This window comes from Zootoca vivipara, chromosome 15 (assembly GCF_965207765.1).
Source record: "Zootoca vivipara chromosome 15, rZooViv2.hap1.1, whole genome shotgun sequence".
Lineage (NCBI taxonomy): Eukaryota > Metazoa > Chordata > Lepidosauria > Squamata > Lacertidae > Zootoca > Zootoca vivipara.
In genome coordinates, this window is record NC_142598.1 from 12,462,449 (window position 1) to 12,485,612 (window position 23,164).

Consider the following 23,164-nt stretch of genomic DNA (forward strand, 5'->3'; position numbering starts at 1 on the left):
AATTTAGGGCATTTTGTTCTGGGATAAGGGGTTAAAAGGTAAACAGGTTCTCTGTAGCACAAAATAATAATAAATAGACAGCTCCCCTGTAGGAAACTTTACTTGCCAATGGAAAGGCTTGGTGAATCATTGATCCAACTGTACTTACGTCCATCACTGATTTTCCTCCACAGGGGACCAAAATGCTCTCAGGAATATTCTGCTTTATCACTTGACTCGGGGAGTTTTCATTGGAAGCGGATTTGAACCTCGTGTGACCAACATCCTCAAAACTATCCAAGGTGGCAAATTGTACTTGAAAGTGGTGAGTACTGAGAGTAACCTTTCGACAAGAATTATTAACCCTGTAATTTAAGTTGAAGGACGGAGACAGTATTCCGAGAGATGTGCAAAACCTGCCAAGAAATTTCTCTGGTTTTGTCAAAACTCTGTTGGCTTCTCTTGCAGTCCCTAAAGCGTTTTTCCAGAAGAGGATTTTCTAACATTGCCTTACCATGTGAATTCCACTATCTAAGATACTAGATTATAATAATATTTATTTCAGCTGTTTGGAAATGTATTCTCTCTTTTTGCGCAGTCAGGTGGAGTCCCCCAAAGGCCCAGGCAGCCAGGGCCGGCCCTACGGCAAGGCCGAGTGGCGCAGGGCGCTAGGACGCCGGGGGGGCGCAGCGCCGACCAGACAGCCGCGCTGGGAAACGGGGCAGGGGGCGGGGCACCGGAGGGATCTTCACACCACAGCCCCAGGGCGCCAGATATGCTTAAGACGGCCCTGCAGGCAGCCCCCGAGCGGAATGATGACACAAGACCACGTTCTATGGGATTAAAATTGGCCACAACTTTATTAAGAATTCGGATGTAGGGGGACCTTGGCTCAGGCATTGGGCGTATATCCTTCCCAGCCCCCAGCTGGGGACCTGGGTAATTTCAGGGTTATCCAGCATGTGTGGGGGTTGGGCTAGCTCTGGAGAACATATGTTCAAGCAGATAGCCCGCTCCCCCTCGATCGCAGCCGCTGGAGAGGGAGGGCAATGACAGCCTATTGCGTATGGTCAATGCCTCCCCCTTAGCCCCATTTACAGGAACCCTGTTATCGCCGCCGCAATGTGGGTGGGGGGTCACCGCCCATGCCCCCCCATTTATGCAGATGACTAAAGGATTCCGCTCAAGGCCTGCATCTGCCAAAGTTGTAATGAATTGCTACGGGAAAGGCAAAACCTGCCAATGCAGGGAAATTCCTTTCCGGCCCTTCAACAGCAGCCTTGTCGTAGCAGCGCCTGAGTGCGTGTACGCCTGTGGAATAAAATAACCTGTAATGCAATCATTAATTTTTGCGGGGGGGGGGGGGTGAGTGGAGGATGGGAAAGCTCTTGGAGCCATTGACTGCTTCCCAGGAATGACTCTGCTCCAGCCGTGTTCAAGCTAAGGTTACCTCCTCCTACCTGGCCAATCCCCCCGGCAACGCCTCCCCGAGCTGGATTGTACAGGTAACTGTGTGGGCGGAGACCACCAGTTTCCAGCCCGGGAAGGCAGCGCCGGCCTCCGAACTTCCAGGGCTGCCTCGGGGATCCCAGGGGGCTGCGTTCGACCGCGCAAAATGCGCCTCCCCTTTTATGTGGGGAACAGTCAAAGTTGTTTACCTTTATTATTTAATCCTTAGGTGAATGACACTCTTCTGGTGAATGATTTAAAAGCAAAGGAATCTGACCTTATGGCAACCAATGGTGTGATTCATGTCATTGACAAGCTCCTGTATCCCGCAGGTGGGTTGTGGATTATTGTAATGTATTCACTCGTGTTCCTTGGACCATTCATGCACTGTTTTCCAATCAAAAGGGAAGCAGGTTTTCCGTAGCGTCTGACCTTTTGGTAGGTTGGTTCAGTCATCCTCACAAATCTCACCTGGTGGTAGATGAATGAATATTATACTCGTCTCCTATCTCTGAGTGGTGCCCCAGAAAAGCTTTGCTGTCACCTATGTTATGGTATTTTTAGCACATGAAGAGCTTTCCTATTTCCCAGGCTTTTTATTCTTAAATATTTTAGCAGTTTTCACACTATTGTACTGATATAATTCTCCGCTGCTAATTATATTTTATTTCTTGTTTAGAGCTGGTTTTCTTTTGCTTTCGGGTTCTGTTTCATGTTGCATTTTATGGCTTTAATTTTTACTTAAAAATTACCCAGAGATGGTAATTTAGACGGTATAGAGACGGTATATAGACATCGAAAAGAAATAAATGAAGCATTTAGCTCTCTGGGACAGAAGTACTTGAAAAACGCAATATTTATGTTTATAATTACTCTGAGGAAATGCGGTGCATTTGAAAACTTTACAATCCCTTTCTCCCGTTTTCCAATTCAAGTTATTCATATGTAGGGCAAAGCCGAAACATTTTGCTGACTTTCCATTTTGAATAAACCAAAGTATTGCTTAGATTTTCTCCCTGTGTTAAAGTTATCTTTATCCCACCATACTTTTTTTTATCTTTTTCTTTATCAACAAAAATGCAGATGTACCTGTTGGAAATGATCAGCTCCTCACAATTCTGAAAAAATTGATTAAGTACATCCAGATCAAGGTATGTTCCATAGATTGTGTTTTGTGATACACATAGAGCCAAATCTGAATCACACTGGTGGGTTTATTTCGTTTGCACTGAGCTTTGGGAAAGAGGAGGAGAAATATTGCTTTCCGGCGGGTTAGTGTTGTATATTGGCGGCCGCCAGGCACGTGACAATGCAAATCACCCTTCTCGTCACCGCACGTCGCGGCACACCAGCCAGCGTCTGCCGCGGAACAGCGGTTGAGAAACGCTGGGTTAAACCACTGAGCCTAGGGCTAGCTGATCAGAAGGTCGGTGGTTCGAATCCCTGCAACGGGGTGAGCTCCCGTTGCTCGGTCCCAGCTCCTGCCCACCTAGCAGTTCGAAAGCACGTCAAAGTGCAAGTAGATAAATAGGTACCGCTCCGGCGGGGAGGTAAACGGCGTTTCCGAGCGCTGCTCTGGTTCGCCAGAAGCGGCTTTGTCATGCTGGCCACATGACCCGGAAGCTGTACGCTGGCTCCCTCGGCCAATAAAGCGAGATGAGCGCTGCAACCCCAGAGTTGTCCGCGACTGGACCTAACGGTTTAGGGGTCCCTTTACCTTTACTAAGCATCAATCCACTTAGATGGCCACAACCCTGACAGTGAGGTGGAAAGAGGGCTTTGCTATGTAGCCGCATGCACCATGTGCAGCAACACCGCACATGCGCCCTATGTAGCAACGGTGTGCATACGTCGTACATAGTGGCGCCACGCATGCGCAGTCAATGGTTTGCCCCGGCCCGGATGTTGGTTAGCTTTTGTTCACCCCTGGTTTCACCTCCTCTACTCCACCTTATTGACTGCTGTTGCAAGAAAATGCACAATGTGGTAAGGATGTAAGAAAAGCCCTACTGGATCAGGCCAGTGGCACCCTGAGCCAGCACCCTGCTCTCAGGGGACAACCAGATGTCTGTGGGAAGCCTTTGAGCAGGACCCGAGCACAACTCCTCTCTCCCAACTTGTGATTCCCTGCAGCAGCAGCTGCTGTTCAAAGGGATAGTGCCCCCAGCTGTGGATGTAGAAAACATCAGGATGTAGGTTCAGTTTTGATGACGACTTCAGGCTACAGGCTGAGTTTTACTAGATGTTTACTAGGAGGGGAGTTTTGGCAACCCTGTGGTTTTTTGGGGGAACATTAAGTTCTTGGCCAAAAATGGGATTATTGTTATTTTTAATCGGAGTCCTAGATTAACTTCCAAGGATCTCTGCTCCTCTGTGTTGCATGCTTTGGATGACCTTCTCGCCATGTGAACATGAGCCCATGTGCTGCTGGTGTGATGGTCATTTCTTCCTTGTAAAATGTGAAGTATTGTTTTCCACTTCCCTTTAGGTACCACTAGATTTGACTCATCTTTCTTTCCCCCCCACAGTATGTCCGTGGCAGCACATTCAAAGAGATTCCACTGACATTTTACAGTAAGTATTTTTAAAGGTGACATGAACAGTCGCAAATGTTTGATGGGATGGAGGGATTTGAACGTCCATTTTGGATAACTAGAGCTGTCAAATAGTGGTCAGGGAATTGGGGGGGGGGCAATACTGCATGTGTGGCACAGAGAGGACACTAAAACAAATGTCCATAAAACTCATTCATTAACAGATGATCACCCCTTTTGAAGCCTGGATTTTCCATTCAGTTCATAGTGAAGATAACTCTCTGTTCATGAATGTCCATTTAATGGATGTTCACGACTTGAAAAAGAGTTGTTGTTGTTGTTGCTGCTGCTGCTGTGAGATGCAAACCAGAGATTTCAGCTGAAGGAATGTTGCTATGGGTGCTCCTTCAGCAAAATCGTTTCCTAAAAGGTGCAACTGGGCTTTTAATATGGAAAAGCAAAGGCAGTCAGATTACATGGGACTTGGAAGTACTGAAATTTCGGCAGGATTATGCCGTGCATTTGTATCACCCAAATATATAGATATTGTGCTGGTGAAAGAAGCACAAATAATTCTGGAAAATATAGCTTAGATTATTGCTTTCAGTCTAAAAAGGACACAGAGAGAGAGAGAGAGAGAGAGAGAGAGAGAGAGAGAGAGAGAGAGAGAGAGAGAGAGAGAGAGAGAGAGAGGACGCTCGCTGCGTCTGCGCACGTGCAGGTTGCGATTCGACGTTTCTGCGCATGCGCAAAGCACGGTTTACTACTTCTGCACATGCACGAGCGCCAAAACCTGCAAGTAACCAGTTCTGGTACTTCTGGGTTTGGTGCAGTGTGCAACCCAAAAACATGCAACCTGAAGCGTCTGTAACCTGAGGTATGACTGTATATGTACAGAGTTGTCTTACGGTCAGAAAGGAGGTAGAAGAAGAAGAGTTTGGATTTGATATCCCGCTTTATCACTACCCAAAGGAGTCTCAAAGTGGCTAACATTCTCCTTTCCCTTCCTCCCCCACAACAAACACTCTGTGAGGTGAGTGGGGCTGAGAGACTTCAGAGAAGTGTGACTAGCCCAAGGTCACTCAGCAGCTGCATGTGGAGGAGCAGGGACTCGAACCCGGTTCCCCAGTTTACGAGTCTACCGCTCTTAACCACTACACCACACTGGTAGCTGATAGCAAAGAGCTTCATTGGTAAAGCATCACAGAATCTCAGAATTTTAGAGTTGGAAGGGAACATGGGGCTCATCTAGTCCAACCCCCTGCAATGCAGAAAAATTTTGTCCAATGTGGGGCTCGGACCCACAACCCTGAGATCAAGAGTCTCATGTTCTAACAACTGAGCTATCACTTTTTTTAAATTAAAAAAAGGACTTTGGTGGTCACAGGTTTACTAATGCCGTCAGTTGTCTTGTTAACAGGAGTACCATTGTATATGTGTCAGGAACTCTCTTCACAGATTCTTTTTCAGAGTTCATTCACAGGGAACTTCCACAAGTACAGGAAGCTTCCTGCTTCAGAAATTCACCCTCCCAAGCATGGAGGGTGATCAGAACAGTGGCAGGGAACAGAAATAGCATTCTTGTCCCCCTCCCCTCACCACATCTCCAAAGAAGATTGTTTTAGTTCACAGGAACAAAAAGCATGCACAGTCTGCAGCTCTCAAGGGTACTGCGTTCCTCTTTTGGTGATCTCCCATAAAACTCATTCAATTCCAGTAGGTTCCCCAATACCATTAAAAAGGGCACTGTAGGGTAGCTGTTTCTAACTCCACCAGTTTTTGCTCTCTTTTACTTTCAGCCACCCGAATTATTAAAGTTGTTGACCCCGAGATTAAAGTAATTGAGAGCAGCTTTGAGCCCAGCATCCGAAAAGGTAAAAGTGGTTGGTTGGATGGAGTAATATGAATAATAGCAGATATAGCCAAATAAAACTCAGAGGAGCACCTCAAAAACTTTGAGTTTGTTGAAAGGATAAAAGCCCATGTGTTGAAATTGTGAGGTAAAAGCAAGAGATGCCACCAAAATTTAACCTAATGAAAAATTAGGGAAATCAAAATCAGAAAGAGGCCAATTAAAACAGATTTAGAAGCACGTCCATTGCCCATTTGCAAACAATCTGTTTTGATTTTGAGGTGAAGGCAACAACCACTAAGCTTCCTTTACCTGATGGTATCTATTGGAGAACTTCCTGCTACTCCTTTTGCGAGTGAATCGCGTGGATTTTAAAAATTTGTCAGTACAAATAACAAATGATTATGACAATGGATTATTGCACATCCAAAGCCGCAATTCTCCACTTCGAATTTTTACCTTAGAAAAACATTGGGGGGGAAATGTTTTAAATGCTCTAACCTTGAATTCAATGTTTGACTTTACAGACTGCCGATGAAAGAACGCAGGGAAAACTTAATAAGATCAGGGTTACTTAGGCAACCAAGTCCATGCTCATTTTGTGTTCTAAAAGGGGAATATAGAGTGGGCTTAATAATACGTTGCCGCAAGCATAGACTGGGTCATACAGAGGTATAACTTAACCGAAAATGCATGTTCTTTATTATCGTTCTACTTTAAGTTCTTCAATGATTGCGTTTGTGGCTTGAAAGAGTAAGTCTGCTTCATCACACGGTCGCATCCAGTATTTAAAGCACTCTGATACCACTTTAACAGCCATGGCTTTTCTCCACGAATGCTGGAAACTGTAGGTAGTTAAGGGGGCTGAGAACTGTTAGGAGACCCCTCAAAGATCTACGGTTGTTACAACCCTTACATGCAGATCCCAGGATTCTAGAAGGAAGCCAAAAGCAGTGACTCACATTGAGATATTCCAAAGGCAATGACTAACGTTCAGTAATGCCAGGCTTATAGGTTAGAAAAGCTGCTCCCCGAGTGGAGATTAAATAAGCAGAGAAAATAGTGAGTGCTAATCACGCCCTCTGTGCAGCCAACTTGTCCCTGGCTGCCAGACTCGTCATCCTACCGCTGGCTTCGCCCCAGGGTATGATTTGTGTCGGGCAGCCTCCTCAACGCTGCTCACAATCCCACCTCTGATGACTCAAGAACAGTCCCCTTTAGAAGCCAATTCCAGCTTGTCTTTATATGCCAACAATTGCAACATTGGCAGCCACAAAAGAACACAGAAGCATTCTTCGCAGGGCCTCCCAAATGTGTAGAGAGAGACCAGAAGATACTTGGGCCGGGAAATGTTTCAGGAAGCCATATTCCAATCATTCATTCAAAAGAAAAGACTCGGGGCTTGTCCACACCAGTGCCGAATGTGTACGTGCTGCTGTTCGCCTTCCCGTTTGATTTGTGTGGTGTTCTCCTCATCCAACTGGCAACCCGAAGAGGGAAAGTAAATCCAATACGAAATGGCTGTGAACACACTGTGTGAGCAGGTTCTGGTGGTGTTTCTGGTGTGCCATGTTTTTACTCAACTTTACTTCTATTTTGTTTCTGACAGCCGAAAGGAAAGGCTGCAGTTAAAGCGGAACAACACTGGTTTCAGCTGTTGCTCTGCTCTGGCTCTGTATTTCAACACGTATTTTAGACACAATGTGTGGAAACACAGACGAGATTTTACAAGTAGCACGAATCAACAAATAAGCCAACGGTAGATACAATTCAAGCCAAGCCGGGCACTTTTAAGCATCACTGAATTCGCTGGAAAAGTTGAGCATGTGTTTAACTCAACAGGTCCTGGTACTTAAATGTGATTAGATTATGCCGTTAGCTTTTTATCGGAGTTGGTCATATGTTTTCTTATGTTTAGATTATGAAGCCTAGTATGACGTAAAAGCGTTTTAAAAACTGCAACCATCTGATTCTCTTGAAATATTTCTTATCATTATCACAGAAATAAAAGTAGTTGGTGGAACCACACTTCGAAAAGAGATTGAAGGTAACGTATCATGAAAGTGGGCAACTCATAGACTTTCCATAATATCCAGCTATGAAGCAAAGCATCAAGCCCCCCCCCCCAAAAAAAATATTTGTAGGGTAGAAAAATCACACCGCCAGGGAGCCAAGGACCAAGCAAAGCCTCCAAGAGCAATTTGGAAAACAGAATCTTTGTACTTCATTAGCAGAGGCACAAAAGCAGCAGATGGAAATCAGAAATGTCAAAACCTTGAACCCGCCTGCACAGCTATTGTGAACAGATATATCCCATGTTCCACATATTCCTATTTTTGTCCCTGCTCCTGCCAACCTAGCAGTTCAAAAGCACATCAGAGTGCAAGTAGATAAATAGGTACTGCTCCAGCGGGAAGGTAAACAGCGTTTTCATGCAGTGCTCTAGTTTGCCAGAAGCGGCTTAGTCATGCTGGCCGCATGATCCAGAAGCTGTACGCTGGCTCCCTCGGCCAGTAAAGCGAGATGAGCGCCGCAACCCCAGAGTCGTCCACGACTGGACCTAATGGTCAGGGGCCCCTTTACCTTTGCTTACTTAATTCATGACACATTGGATTACACAGTTGCATTTAATGTATATCAATTCACACCAGGATCAAACGCTCTACATATTTTGGGACGCAGGTGGCACTGTGGTCTAAACCACTGAGCCTCTTGGCCTTGCGGATCAGAAGGTTGGAAGTTCGAATCCCCGCAATGGGGTGAGCTCCTGTTGCTCTGCCCCAGCTCCTGCCAACCTAGCAGTTCGAAAGCATGCCAGTGCAAGTAGATAAATAGCTACCGCTGCGGTGGGAAGGTAAACGGCCTTTCCATGCGCTCTGGTTTCCATCACAGTGTTCTGTTGCACCAGAAGTGGTTTAGTCATGCTGGTCACATGACCCAGAAAGCTGTCTGTGGACAAGCACCGGCTCCCTCGGCCTGAAAGCGAGATGAGTGCCACAACCCCATAGTCGCCTTTGACTGGACTTAAGTGTCCAGGGGTCCTTTACCTTTTTTACCTTTACATATTCATGCCCTGGAATCCCAACCCAGTCTACAACAGTGGCCTCATATGTACCAGTCATGGATTTCCCTAAAGAAATCTAGACAGTTAAAGGTGTAGGCGGTTAACTGTAGAAACTGTACATAGTTAAGGGCGTTGAGAGTTATTAGGAAACTTCTCACAGAGTTCCCTGGAAAGAGGGAAATTATAACTGTGAGCCGAATAGGGGTCTCCCTACAACCCTTAGCACCCTTAACAAACTACAGTTCCCAGTATTCTTTAGGGGAAGCCATGACTGTTAAAGTGATATAAGCAGTGAGTTTTTTTCTTTAAAAAAAGTTTAGGGGTACTCTCATTTTCCTACTCATATTGAAAAACTGCCCCTCAATGAGGCCAAACTTAGATTCACAAAATGTTTAGGGGTATGCGTCCCCCTGTGTCCCCCCAGAAAAAAAACGCACTGGATATAAGAGTCCTTTCAGCATATGGTGCATCACTCTGAAGAATTACATCCTAGTCCCAATAGCTTTACGATTGGCTCCGACACAAACGATAAGGAGTTATTTTTGTCAGAGGCAATTTCATTCAGCATTGTTCGCTTTGTATGTCATATTTATAACACATCTTCCCGTTTTGAAATAATACTTTTTCAGGGCCCACTATTACAAGGCTCACCAAAGTGATTGAAGGGGACCCAGAATTTAAGCTGGTCAGGGAAGGCGAGACAGTCACTAAAGTTATTCATGGAGGTGAATATGTCTCATGGACTGCACATTACTAACCGGAATGGTTTCGAAGAGGCAGTTCCCAGTTCTCTTAAACTGCTGGGTTTGTTCTTAGCATGTGTTATAATGATGTATTGCAACTATACGGTTTTATTATTAAACCCTTTGCCTCTCTTTCCCTTCTTCTTGGAATGTAGCCTCTCTCTTCTTCTTTTTTCCATTTTGTGCGCTGAATTTTTGCTGCCTCTTTCTCTTTTTTCACACCTGCCCTCTGAATTGTACCCATGAGATGAAATATGGAAAAACTATTTTGCCAGCTCCTCTGATTCCTTTGAATTCTAACATAAGTAGCATGTTTCTGAGAATCGTGACAGAGCCTTGAGAAACTTGATGTTTTGTCATCCTAGCTGTGAACAAAAAAATGAAAACTACCTGCCAGTCTACCCAAAGGCTCAACTAAATATTTTTTTAAAAAAATAATACATTATGTTCATAGCTTGAGATGGTGAATATTTGACACGGGCATGCTTGGGAATGTAAATGGCTTTCTTTGCACTCTTCTGCAAGGCCCTGAGGGAGAACTTTGAATCTAACCATTTCTAACATTGACCCTCTTGCCCCAATGGCTGCTTAACCGAGACAGTGGGGAGACATCGAAAAAAATCCAGTGAATTGACCGTCTCTAACTTTTTAAAACATCTTTATAGAGCCTAAAATTAAAAAATACACGAAAATAATTGATGGTATTCCTGTGGAAGTGACTGAAAGAGAAGTGACCGAAGAAAGAATCATTCAAGGTAAAAAAACAAAACAAAAAACACACGTGTCCAAAATAACCCAGTTTTGAAAATGAAAGCTTTATCATGAAAAGAATATGCACAGTTTTAAAGATTTCCTGATGGAGTCCACTTCTTAATTCTGGGCCATTTGAGAACAAACCTTTTCATAGAATGGCCATATAATCTCAGTTCTTGAGAAAAGACCTTAAGGAGGCGGAAGAAACGGCCCTCAGTCAAGGAAATCCATTCCCACCTTAACATTCATTGCCATCTTCCATCATTGCCATCTCATGTTCCTCTTATTTGTTACCTGTTTGCTGCGTATATGTTTTTTGTTTGTTTGTTTGTATACACCACTTGATTGTAATAAAACCTTAAAGTAGCTCATTTTTTAAAAAAAAATACAGTTTTTTTAAAAAGATAGTTGAAAACTAATATTTAAAAACTTTCAAAAACTAATTAAAAACAACAATAAACTAAAAACAGATGCAAGCACATCCAACTTATATAACGTCTGGAGAGGCTTGCCTAAATAAAAATGTTTAAAGCAGGTATCAGAGAGTGTTCAGTGACAGTACTTGGCTAATACCAACCTTCAAGGAGTTCCAAAGTGTAGGCAGCGCTTCACTATTTGCAGAACAAGCATTACGTGGCACCTCTAACAGTGCCATTTCTGCAGAATGAAGAGGTCCAATGAGCATGTCTAGGATAACGCTATCCTGCAAGTAAATTGGTCCCAAGCTGTTAAGGAGCAGTGCTTTTTTTTCTAGGCAAAAAAGTGCTGGCACTCACCAACAAGCAGGGGGAGGGACCAGCATGCAGGGGGCGTGGCCTAACGCCAAGGTTGGGTGGCAAGGGTGGGTTAGCTGCTTGATGCTTCCTCACCCACCTACCCAACTACCAGGGCACTGCCGCCCTGGTGAGGAGGCCTGCCCTGCTCAGCTTTGGGAAGGAGGGCTCCAGGACCCTTTCTAGCCTCCTTCTCTAAGCTGGGCAAATGCTTCCCAGGCTTGGGGAAGGAGGCACAATGCTCTGATGGGGTCTGAGAGTCCACCCGCCACCTTCCCAAAGCTCGTCCGTGTTTAGGACTGGGAGCGGCTGCCGACACCATATAACACCGGTCCTAAAAGACCTGCATTGGCTCTCAGTACGTTTCCAAGCACAATTCAAAGTGTTGGTGCTGACCTTTAAAGCCCTAAACGGCCTCGGCCCAGTATACCTGAAGGAGCGTCTCCACCACCATCATTCTGCCCGGACACTGAGGTCCAGCTCCAAGGGCCTTCTGGCAGTTCCCTCACTGCGAGAAGCAAAGCTACAGGGAACCAGGCAGAGGGCCTTCTCGGTGGTGGCGCCCACCCTGCGGAATGCCCTTCCATCATATGTCAAAGAGATAAACAACTACCTGACATTTAAAAAACATCTGAAGGCAGCCCTGTTTAGGGAAGTTTTTAATGTGTGACATTTTAATGTATTTTAATCTTTGTTGGAAGCTGCCCAGAGTGGCTGGGGAAACCCAACCGGATGGGCAGGGTGCAAATAAATTATTATTATTATTATTATTATTATTATTATTATTATTATTATTAGAAAGCAGGGCTCCAGGATCCTGTCAGAGCATCACACCTCCTTCCCTAAGCTGGGCAAACACTTCCCGGGTTTGGGGAAGGAGGTGTGATGCTCTGACAGGATCCTGGAGCCCCTCCTGCCTCCTTCACTCCCCAAAGGTCGCTGCACTGCGTACCTCCAGAAAAAAAGCACTGATAGTAACACTTTGGACTTGGCATGGTAGTAAGTCAACAAATCAGTACAGTTCTCTGAGCAGAGGTGTACTATGCTGACAGGACCTTACCCCTGGTGGCAGCCGCCTCATCCAGTACCAGATTTATGTATAAGCAAAACTAGGGCTCCACTCTCTTGGGGGCCCAAAAAAAAATTAAAGGAAAAAACTGGATGTACATTACCAAAATATAAGATAAGTTCAACCATTACTTTGATAAAATACATATTTTGTTATGTGCAAATGGCTTTTGATACCTATTAGGTCCATAAATTAGCATATATTCAACACAAAAAAACAGCAACAATTTGTTGTTGACAAAGGACATATAAACGGCCCCATTAACTTCAGTAGCTTAAGGCCTCATCAAATCTAAATCTGACCCTGGCCTCATCCATCCTACCATCCAGGCATCAGTTCAGGGCCTGCACGGGCTCTCCTGATCCAAATATTATAGAAAAATAGTGCTGAGTCTCTCTTTGCCCCCAAGCTCCCTCTGCATGGCACTCTCAAACCACATCACCAAATTCAGGAAAGCTGTGTGGAAAAATCAGCCTCTGAGAAGAATGTGGTTGTGTGTATCGGCCGGATAATGACAGCACTTCTTGCAACACATTTCGCTGCACTTTCAAAAGCCGCCCTTGCTCTCCTTGTTGTAAGCTACGTGTCTGTCAAACCGTCCACCAAACACGCCACCCTCCTGTAAGTTACGCTGGACGCACCTAAGCTTCTACTGAGATCTTATTCCACCATGACTTTTTTATTACTCTCTGAGATCATTACTTTGAACAGGAAGATATGGTTACCTACAGCACAACGATGAAAATTTGGGAGGGTTTCCCCCCCCCCTTCACATGCACCTAACTGGGTCTTTTTCACTTCAGGTCCAGAACTGAAATACACCCGAATCACTACAGGAGGTGGGGCAGATACTGAGGAGGCTCTTAAGAAATTGCTGGAAGAAGGTTAGTATTCTTTGTCAAAGGGGAAGGATGGATTGTGATCTGGCACACTCAAGGGTTTATCTTCTAAGGATAATAATGCTCATTTTAGCGGCTCCTTAACATGAATAGCGCTTATAAAAGGCAGAGTCTGGAAAGGACTAGCTCTGAACATTTGGATCATGGGAATGATATGCACAAAATTAACAGGATTTCAGTTTCTAAATATGATTAACAGGATTTCAAATGTCTAAATAAATGAATTTTCGCGAATGTCTGAAAACTCAGATACACATCCATTTGATGTTGACAGTCACCTAAACCAGATTTTTCAGCATTCGTTTGCAAACGTCTGAAGCATTTAGAAATTAGCAAAATCCATCTGGAATTGGCAATATTCTAGTCTGCTATCTGGTTTCAATGGAAGGCGTATCCTTCTTAGCTGTAATCTGTCTTGAATTCAGTAAGTACTACATTGATATTTTAATTCTTGTTCAAGTGAAACAGCCAATATATATTATAGACCAGGAACACACATTTATTTATTTTAATGAAAACAACCAGATGTTTGGCATGCATGAGGCTTTTCACTGCAATAGATAATTGTGTAATTATAAAGTAAGCTCGTTAAATGTGCTGCAACTACCAACTTCTCAATGTTCCACATCATGCCATAAACATGTGTTCTGTCAGAGGTGACCAAGGTGAGCAAATTCATTGAAGGTGATGGTCATTTACTTGAAGATGAAGAAATCAAAAGACTCCTCAAGGGAGGTTAGTGAGTGTGAGACAACTAACCTCGTCGTAATGAGTGCCAAGAGCGGACAAACTGATCTTTTAAACTTTTTAAAGACTGATTCAATTAAGCAAAATATATGGAAGAAAAACCAAGCCTAATGTATGAAATTTTGAACTTTGAGCTATCCGTTTACCTCCACACATGTTGGAGTACAATAAAGCTTTATTTGTGTGAATCTGTTGAGTCTTTAAAAAGTTCCAAATGAGCAATGAAGATTTGTTTGCATTATAAAATATTCTGTGATAACTTTTGAATTTTAAGATATTCTTCCAAAGCTAGTGCGACATGTGAGAAAAGTCCAAAATCTTTTTGCATTGTTCATTTAAAAATGAATATTCATTGCTCACTATTTAACCGTCAAAGGCATGTATAGCATCCTTCTTTTGAAATGACTTTTGGTTCTATGCAATAAAGCTTTGTAATTATCTTCGAGAGTACAGTGCACTCATCTTTGTACTGATGAGCATGTTGATGCTAACTCATTTCAGTTAATAATAAAAAGGTGCAAAATTCACAGTCTGAACACCTATTGCAAAAATATCCAGCGCCATCTTGACCTTATCCAGCGCCAACTTAATGCTAGCCAACAAAGCAGTTCTCAGTTCAACTGTGGAAGTAGCAGGTACTATTACCACATATGGCATACAAATGTCATGCAAAATGGCTATATGGTTGGTTAAAATGAGGAATGACTGCAGTAGAATTGGGCAGTGATTCCTAGAAGCAGCATCCTAAAAACATGTGTACTGCACTACAGAGGCAACCAATTTGGTGCTGTGACAATCCCATGTGTTTGAGAGATACAAGTAACACCTTTCAATGGATGTTCAACTCACAGCATGCTGTTTTGTGCCCAATCCCTGGGCATACGCAATTGTAGGATGAGGATTTCACCACCATATGGTTGCCAGCCAGCCAATAGCGTCTGAGCATAATGAACTGCCATACAGTATTAGTCGGGTGCACTGTATTGCCAGAAATGACATTCTGATCCTCTCTGTTCTCCTTAATAATCTACTGATCACCAAGAAATAACCAGAAGAAACTGACGGGCAAACTTTTAAAAAATCGAATGCTTATGTTATTAATCTGTATACATCAATTGAATGGTTTTGCTTGTGGGATATTTAAGAATTGAAGAGGGGGAAAAGAATTCAGGTTTTGGGACAAACCCTGACCCCTAAATCCAAACTATATATTTTTATTCTTGCTCAAGTTAAAGTGAGACCACATCACCTTCTGCTAATTAGAGTCCAGCTGGCTCTTCACTGGATCAGAGTTTGAAATCCTTATATAATGAAGTTAATCAGCAAAGCCATTCCGGCATAAAAATTGCTTAAAGAACTCAGAAAGCATTTTGCAAATGTCATCTTACAGCACAAAAACCCAACTGTGAAAGTCCCATTGAATTCAATGGGGCTCAATCTAAGGGGAAGTTGGATTAGGGTTATAGCTTTAGTTTAATAAAACTATAAGAACAGGTCATAACGTATTTATTTTATCTAAGGGACCTAACTATAGAGAAAAGAAATACTGAAAAGCATCCATTTTTATGGCATTCCACAAACCAAAAGGTGACTCCTATAGACAGTGGTTTCACAATTGTGCATTTGAGAAGAGTAGCATCTGGAAGACTGGAATCTCCCTTTAAAAAAAATTCTAAAGGATAAGTAGCTGTTATTATATATTTATTTATTTATTTATTTCCCCAGCCACTCTGAGCGGCTTCCAACAGAAAAATGAAATAAAATAATCTATTAAACATTAAAAAGCCTCCCTAAACAGGGCTGCCTTCAGATGTCTTCTAAAAATCTGGTAGCTGTTTTTCTCTTTGACATCTGATGGGAGGGCATTCCGCAGGGCGGGCGCCACCACCGAGAAGGCCCTCTACCTGGTTTCCTGCAACATGGCTTCTCGCAACGAGGGAACCGCCAGAAGGCCCTCGGTACTGGACCTCAGTGTCCGGGCAGAACGATGGGGGTGGAGACGCTCCTTCTGTAGATTGCAGGATGTGGATCCAACAGCAAGCAGGCATTTGAAGGCAGTAGCCTTCAAATTGTAACGTAAGAATTGCCTAATAATCCAGTTTTCATGGAGTTGATATGGCTTATTCAAATTTATGCTGTAATTTTTAAAACAACAACAAAAGTGCAATCAATTGTTTCTAATTTCAATTCTTTGCCATTTTTATTCCAAATATTCCAAGGGATAAATCATGAGTACAATTAGCTCAGTGGGAGAGTGCGTGAAATGGATGCTGAAGATCTCAGACACATTCCACAGCATCTCAATTGAAAACCATGGGGCTGAGAAATGGTCCCCAGGCCTATGATAGTCAGAACAGGGTCCTGCGTCAGATGGTCAAGTAGTGAGCCACAGACCACGCAAAAGTAGCTAGAATCTCTGGCATAAAACCTGAAATATCATAAAGTGATCCACTGAATTCTTTTTCTCCGATCTTCTTGCAATTGTGAAGTGGTTACTAGAAACAGAATCCTTGACTCGTTTATTTGTCTTTGTTTTTATTTTTTTATTTTTCTCACTTTGCTTCGTTTCTTCCAGCCCTTCTTTTCCTTTGACTGCCATGAGAGACCCGTATAATTCTTTGAGACTTGCCTAGACCCCACCCCCACCCCACTTCACTCCACCCCCATACCATACCTGCCAAGTTCCTGCCTGAAAAATAAGGGATCGGACCGGAAGTAGCAGACTGGAAGTAGCGCTGTCGCCATTTTGGAACTGGGTGGAGCATGCTCAGAAGCGACTTTTGATGCTGCTCTGCCCTGTTCCAAAATGGCCACCGCACCAGAAGTCGCGTTGCAGCCATGTTGGAACTGGGCAGAGCAGCGTCAAAAGTCGCTCGAAACAGCTGGAAAAACGGGGGATTCCCGGGGAATACAGGAGACTTGGCAGCTATGCCCCATACACAGATATAAACAAACACATGATTTGCATACTGCGATCATGATGGCGATGGCTCCACAGACATTATGGGCATCAACCGGAGCTGTCTCTCGCCAGTTCAAACTGGAACAGAAATTCTTCCCTTGCCTATGGAAACACAACAAGCCCTTTGCAAGTTGTGGACCACACCGTTAAGATGATAGCAGTGTAAACTAACAAGAATGTGTGCTCGTTGCACATTTGGGGAAACATGCCAGGTGTTGAGGCAATGCTTGGCTACCAGCCACAGAACAGAGGACTTGTCAATTCTAAAAAAATATTTCGGAATTTGCTCATTTGCTCATGTTGTACCCATCCACATCCTCTTCAGATATAACATCTCAAATATGGACCACTTCCCTGTTTTTTTAATAAAAAAAAATCTACCCACTCTTAACTGGCAATTGTTTTTAATGCCTGTTGTAGCCGGATCTGAGTACACCAAGGTTACTAAAGTAATTGAGGCAGAGCCACAGATTATCGAGACAGAAATAAAGAAAATTCATCTGGAAGGTTAGTTATGCAGTAATATGGAACCGCCTCTTATCCAAACAATTGTTGTGAGTGAATTACTTGCATGGAAATCAGGACCAGACCTCGAGAATACAGAATTGTTTATTTCCACCCTATACTTCCTAACCCAGTTGCTTACGTAGCCTGTTGGCATGAACGAAACAAAATAATAATTAAAAAAATCCTTCCAGTAGCATGAAATGACTTTGTTCTGTTCACCAGTTTAAAGTTGCAGTGTTCTGTATATTTACAACTTACTTGAATGATTTATTAGTCATTAACAAACAAAAAAATTCTGTTTCAATTATCCTAACCCCCATAAAGGGATGTTAAAGATTTCTCATAGTTCCTTTCCTTTTAATCTTCCAACAAGACTACAATATACCTGTCATCTACTTTACTAGGTCTATTAGTTGTGCTCGCTGAATATGTCACGTCAAGGATTTGTTCAAGACATATTGCATGATTAAACAGGATACTAATTGCTAATTTGGGGGAGGGGGCAGGTCTTATTTGAAACTTATGCAGAATGCCTGTTTAAAAATATGCAGGTGTTTCATAAGCCCAAGCCAACTAGAAACATTGGAGCTGGTACCCAGAAAAGGGGGGGGGAGGGGGAAATTTCACAGTACTGTAATGTTATTAATTTTTAGAAAGAACGAAAGAAAGAGCCCAGCATTACAAGTGGGCAGTTGGTATTTTTGACAGCATCGCCAATGATAAATTTTTATTTGTGTGGCAATGCCCTCCTTCCCAAGTAATAACGACTCATGACGCTTATAAATTTTTATTTCTAATCTCAGCCTATTAAACTGTAGCATTCTGCCCCTACAGTACTTGGCTGCTATCTTATTTTCTTCTTCCAAATTATGGACCCATGCCTGAATCTCTTCCATTCAGAGTGATTTACAGGTGTTTGGCTCATAGCTCTGTTTTTGAATGGTGAAAAATCCACCTGGACATGTTGGAGCGCTTTGCCATGCTTAGAGTAGTTTTTTGGGATCTCCCTCTGAATCTATAATTGCACACAGTGGCCTAGGTCTCACTGAGGTGGTAAGTCTATGTTTGGGTGGTACTACGTTTGAATTAAAGGAGAGGCTCAAAATCACTGAGTGTTCCTTGGCGGAGGGAGGGGAACCCTACACATAGAAATGTAGCCTATCAGGGACCACTGGTGGAGGAAGAGGAGTGCGGGGGGAGCGCACCGCCCCCGGCAGCGTGATCCTGGTGGGGTGCCATTGCAGCTGTCCCCCGCCTGTACTGGGTGCCATGCGCCTGCAGGCGGCACGCCACGCCCCCCAGGGCGTGCACCATGCGCCTGCAGGCGGCAGGCCCTGCCCCCAGGACGTGCACCAGCCCTGTCCCCGCCTCCTCTCCGCCCTCCGTACCGGAGCATGAAGCTCCGCCACTGTCAGGGACAAAACTAGGCTAGAGCTCTTCTGCCTGACATCCCATTTTTTCTGTGTGCAGATGATAACATGTTTCGGAGAGCACTCTGATCCCTGAATAATATCTGCCATCAGAACAGCAAGTGATCTATAGAGCATGTGGAATATATTGTATAGTAAAAAGCTTTTATTATTCATCCAGTGTCTTAAACTGAAAAAGACTTCGTCAGCTTTAAATTTTTGACATTTCAGAAGATACCTTACTGCACTATTTCAAACCTCTACAATAAATAATGCAAGATTGCAACACTGTTTTCTGTTTCTTCTTTTTAGAAGCACCCGTTAGAAAAGTACAAACATCCAGAAGAACACAAGGTATGAGGAGGAACTGTAGTATTTATTTCTTAATTATTCAGGCATTTATATTGCGTGCCATTAATTGTGTCTTTTGGGTAGTTTGCAATGGTTTGCGTTTGCTTTTTTTGTTTTGTTCTCCTTTTGTATTTTTCTGTTGTGAACCCCCTTGGGATTGTCAGATGAAGGGCTGTATGCAAATTTTAAAAATAGCAGCAGCAACAACAACAACAACGTATAGGAAGGGGACATTGTTGTTGTTGTTTAGTCGTTTAGTCGTGTCCGACTCTTCGTGACCCCATGGACTAGAGCACGCCAGGCACTCCTGTCTTCCACTGCCTCCCGAAGTTTGGTCAAACTCATGTTCATAGCTTCGAGAACACTGTCCAACCACCTCGTCCTCTGTCGTCCCCTTCTCCTAGTGCCCTCAATCTTTCCCAACATCAGGGTCTTTTCCAGGGAGTCTTCTCTTCTCATGAGGTGGCCAAAGTATTGGAGCCTCAGCTTCACGATCTGTCCTTCCAGTGAGCACTCAGGGCTGATTTCCTTGAGAATGGATAGGTTTGATCTTCTTGCAGTCCATGGGACTCTCAAGAGTCTCCTCCAGCACCATAATTCAAAGGAGACATTAGTTTACCTTAATAACATTTGTTCTCTTTTTTTTGTCCACAGGCTCACCACGGAGAAGAACAAGGCTCGTCAGACCTGCAAAAAAGCAGACTGTACAGAAAGAGAACTGAAGCTCTGAAGAAAAGAAAAGAAAAAAGTCATAAGGGAAAACATTAACCAAATCACTTGTTCCCATTAACAATTGGGCCTAGCATCCTCTCCCCCATAAAAGCAGATGGGAGTGCATATGAGGGGGGGGAAGCACTTCCTAAAAGACGCTTTAGCTGGTGTGATCCTAACGAGCAGGGATCAACTCAAAATGTACCCCTTTTCTATGAATCCGAACTCTAGAATTTAAATTGCATTCCACCTGCAAGTAAATAAGCTTTAAAGTGAGAAAACCCAAGAGTGTAAGCTATGTAAATGTATCACCTTTAGATCAGCAAATCCATGTGATTTATGTTATTAAATACTATTATGACACAGACATTACCTTAGAAATCATAATAAACTTTAAGCAATGACATAGGATCTTCGTTTTCATCACTATGTAAAACATTTGCTAGCGAAGCTGATAGATTCTCTCTCCTGCACTCTCCAAAGATGACTCTCTCAAAACCTGAGCGTTCAGGAATGTTCTCGGATCAATTACTGTTCTGGCTTTCTAAGGTCCCAAATTAAAACAAACTTACAGTAAACACAATAGCTTCCATTCGGAGATCCTTGCATTAAGCAGCAGACACTACATACTTAAACACCAGCGCTACCATTCACCTGCTAGAGGTCCAAAAGGTGGTGGACATTGTATTAATTTAAACTCCCCATATTTTCAGCTGTGTACATGTGGGGATGTTGAATGTGGGTTCTACCTTTTGTATATTCTTTCGTACTATCATTTTTTTTGTACATATAGGAACCAGCCCGAAACCAGATTGCAAAATCTGTTCATGAGTCCGGCTAATTTGATTCGAAACAAGAGATGCTCTTTGGTTTTAAATATTGTACTCACATACTGATACCAAAGTATAAAATACGTGCACCTTCCATTCGTTGATAAGGGCAGACTGAATTTGAAAAAACACACACTTATATTTTGTTCAAATGTATAGAAATGGGGGGCAGAGCCTTTCCTGATTTACAGAATTCAATGGAGCTTATTCTTAGGGGTTAGCATTGCAGCCTCGTATGTATTTTACAGAAGAAAACAGTTGTTTATATGTATGTTCCCCATATCCCAACTGAAGCAACATTCATTTACATTTTATACTTTCTGTAGTTGAGTACAGAATATGAAGTGGCCCTTCATTCCAGGGATGTTAACCGAATTAGCTTTTAGGCATGCTTATAGTTGACGCCACTTCCCTCTGGTTGAAACTAAACCTGAGAAGCAGCAAGATTGACCTGTAGTGTGATGATTTGATAGATCTGAATTCGGGGAAAAATAGATGCTATTGACTTCAGTGGGAGTAAAACCATTTATATCTAAGAACTTTGGCTTGTCTGATTTGTGAATTTTGAGTCCTTTGCTGAAGCCCTCTGCTTTATGGAATGTGTATTTCTGTGGAAATCAAAATGTGTTTTGGAAGCCCTGGTGAATTCAACAGGTCTCATTGATGAGCCATTGTACTAAGTAACCCACACGAATCTAAAAATTAAAAGAAATATATTTCCACTATAGCATTTAAGTACAGGAGACAATTGTAAGGTTTGTGAAACATTAGCCTTTAAAAATCCTGCTTTGAATTGTTGAATTCTAAAACAATCAATGAAATATATATCAACTGGTACTTAGTCCAGAAGCCTTTGCATAAAGGAAGCCCTGCCAATTTTCATTACTGATGTGGGCACTGTCTGTAAATTGTCGTTATTATAACTAGTTTATTTGCTTCTTCTCCCATACTTGTATGTCAACTATGCAAGAATCTTTGTGAAGGGAGTAACAACATTTCATCAAGGTGCCTTAATTCTGCAAAGTGTGGTTTAAAAGAATTACAGCGTGTGCCTTTATATTTTTGTTTTGAAACACATATTCATTAAATAAATTTGGCTGAATTACGGGGCTTTTTGTAGTCAATAATTTGATGAGCAAGAAAACATTCGTACTTGAAAAAACTGTATGTGCCAATCATTTTTGAACAGTACTCTGTGAAACCACAGAATTCTTCAGTTAGATCAATAATGACCAACAAGCTTCCTTGAAACATGGTGTGGCTCAGCAGGCCTAGACAGTGCCTTGCAAGAACTGAGTGCTCCAGAAATCTCTGAAATTCTGTGGCAGGCATGAAGTGGTTCCTTGGTATGGGAAAGGCTCTCTCAACATTTGAAAACCATCGACATATATTTGTTCCTATACCCGTTTAATGTATGGTCCATAAAAGCATTGTAAAGCCAAGGTCTGGGAGGTTAGGGGGGAGCTAGGCTCCTGCAACCCTTTGTGCACTCCTGCCAAATGCTGGATTAAGTTTTTATGGTTTTGCTAAAGCCCACCCAAAATGCCAGATATCAACGATATTTCAAAAGCAAGTTTCGAGGCATAATTGCCATGAGTGACCCCTCTTGCAATCAACCAATGACTGCTCTATCCTGAAGGGAACACAATGCTATCCTACTAGAGCCTATAATAAGTGGCTATAAATGGCTGGGCGCAACTGAAGAACCCTTAGTAGCTAATAAGGCTACACTACCTGACATAATATGTGCTGTGCTCTCTGCTCACAGTCAAAAGTCATGGAGCTCCAAAGCAGTGGTGGTAGGTGCCCAGGGTACCTGGCAGAGTTGTTAGGTAATCATGGCGGCATGGCCAATGAGGTCAAGAGGCATGGCTCTTTGCTCTTGCTCTTTCCCCATCTTCCACCCTCACAAATATACTGTGAATGCAAGCATTTCGGCTGCATGAGTACTTTGCACCTTTCTATTCGGAAGGTGGTGGACTCTCCTTCATTGGAGATTTTTAACCAGAGGTTGGGTGGTCATCTGTCAAGGATGCTTTTGTTTAGATGTCTGTATTGCAGGGGGTTGTCCCTTCCAACTCTACAATTATGTGATTCTAAAGCAGATGAGCTGCACAAGTACTTTGGACCCAACTTAACCGAAGTTATATCCCACTGAACTCTACGGTGATTGCTCCCGAATAAGTACAGTATATAAAGGATTGCAGCCAGGACTGGTTACTCTTAAAGGTGCACTGCAGAACTGTTAACTAGGGCCCCCATACATTTCCAGACCTCTATGAAAAGAGTATGATCCCCCAGAATGGATTATTATTATTATTATTTTATTATTTATGCCCCGCCCATCTGGCTGGGTTTCCCCCGCCACTCTAGGCGGCTTCCAACAAATATAAAAATACATTAAAATATCACAGATTAAAAACTTCCCTAAACAAGGCTGCCTTCAGGTGTTTTCTAAATGCCAGGTAGTTGTTCATCTCCCTGACCTCCGATGGAAGGGCGTTCCACAGGGTGGGAGCCACTACCGAGACG

The 23,164-nt window shown here is 43.1% G+C and overlaps 1 protein-coding gene across 23 annotated transcripts in view; it reads left to right on the forward strand.

Annotated features, from left to right (window-relative positions):
• Nucleotides 1-21,737, forward strand: part of POSTN (periostin) — a 53,970-nt gene extending 32,233 nt beyond the window's left edge. Inside the window, exons 13-25 of one of the 23 annotated variants that reach the window (XM_060269184.2) lie at nt 174-304; nt 1,658-1,760; nt 2,512-2,579; nt 3,957-4,002; nt 5,762-5,836; nt 7,817-7,861; nt 9,508-9,603; nt 10,287-10,376; nt 13,020-13,100; nt 13,770-13,850; nt 17,245-17,331; nt 19,053-19,094; nt 19,746-21,737. In XM_060269184.2, the coding sequence (XP_060125167.1) occupies nt 174-304; nt 1,658-1,760; nt 2,512-2,579; nt 3,957-4,002; nt 5,762-5,836; nt 7,817-7,861; nt 9,508-9,603; nt 10,287-10,376; nt 13,020-13,100; nt 13,770-13,850; nt 17,245-17,331; nt 19,053-19,094; nt 19,746-19,813 (1,013 nt within the window). In that variant the 3' untranslated portion in view covers nt 19,814-21,737. The remainder of the gene's footprint in view (nt 1-173; nt 305-1,657; nt 1,761-2,511; nt 2,580-3,956; nt 4,003-5,761; nt 5,837-7,816; nt 7,862-9,507; nt 9,604-10,286; nt 10,377-13,019; nt 13,101-13,769; nt 13,851-17,244; nt 17,332-19,052; nt 19,095-19,745) is intronic. The other 22 variants (XM_088658956.1, XM_060269185.2, XM_060269186.2 and 19 more) reach the window with 22 other exon arrangements.
• Nucleotides 21,738-23,164: the final 1,427 nt, after the last annotated feature.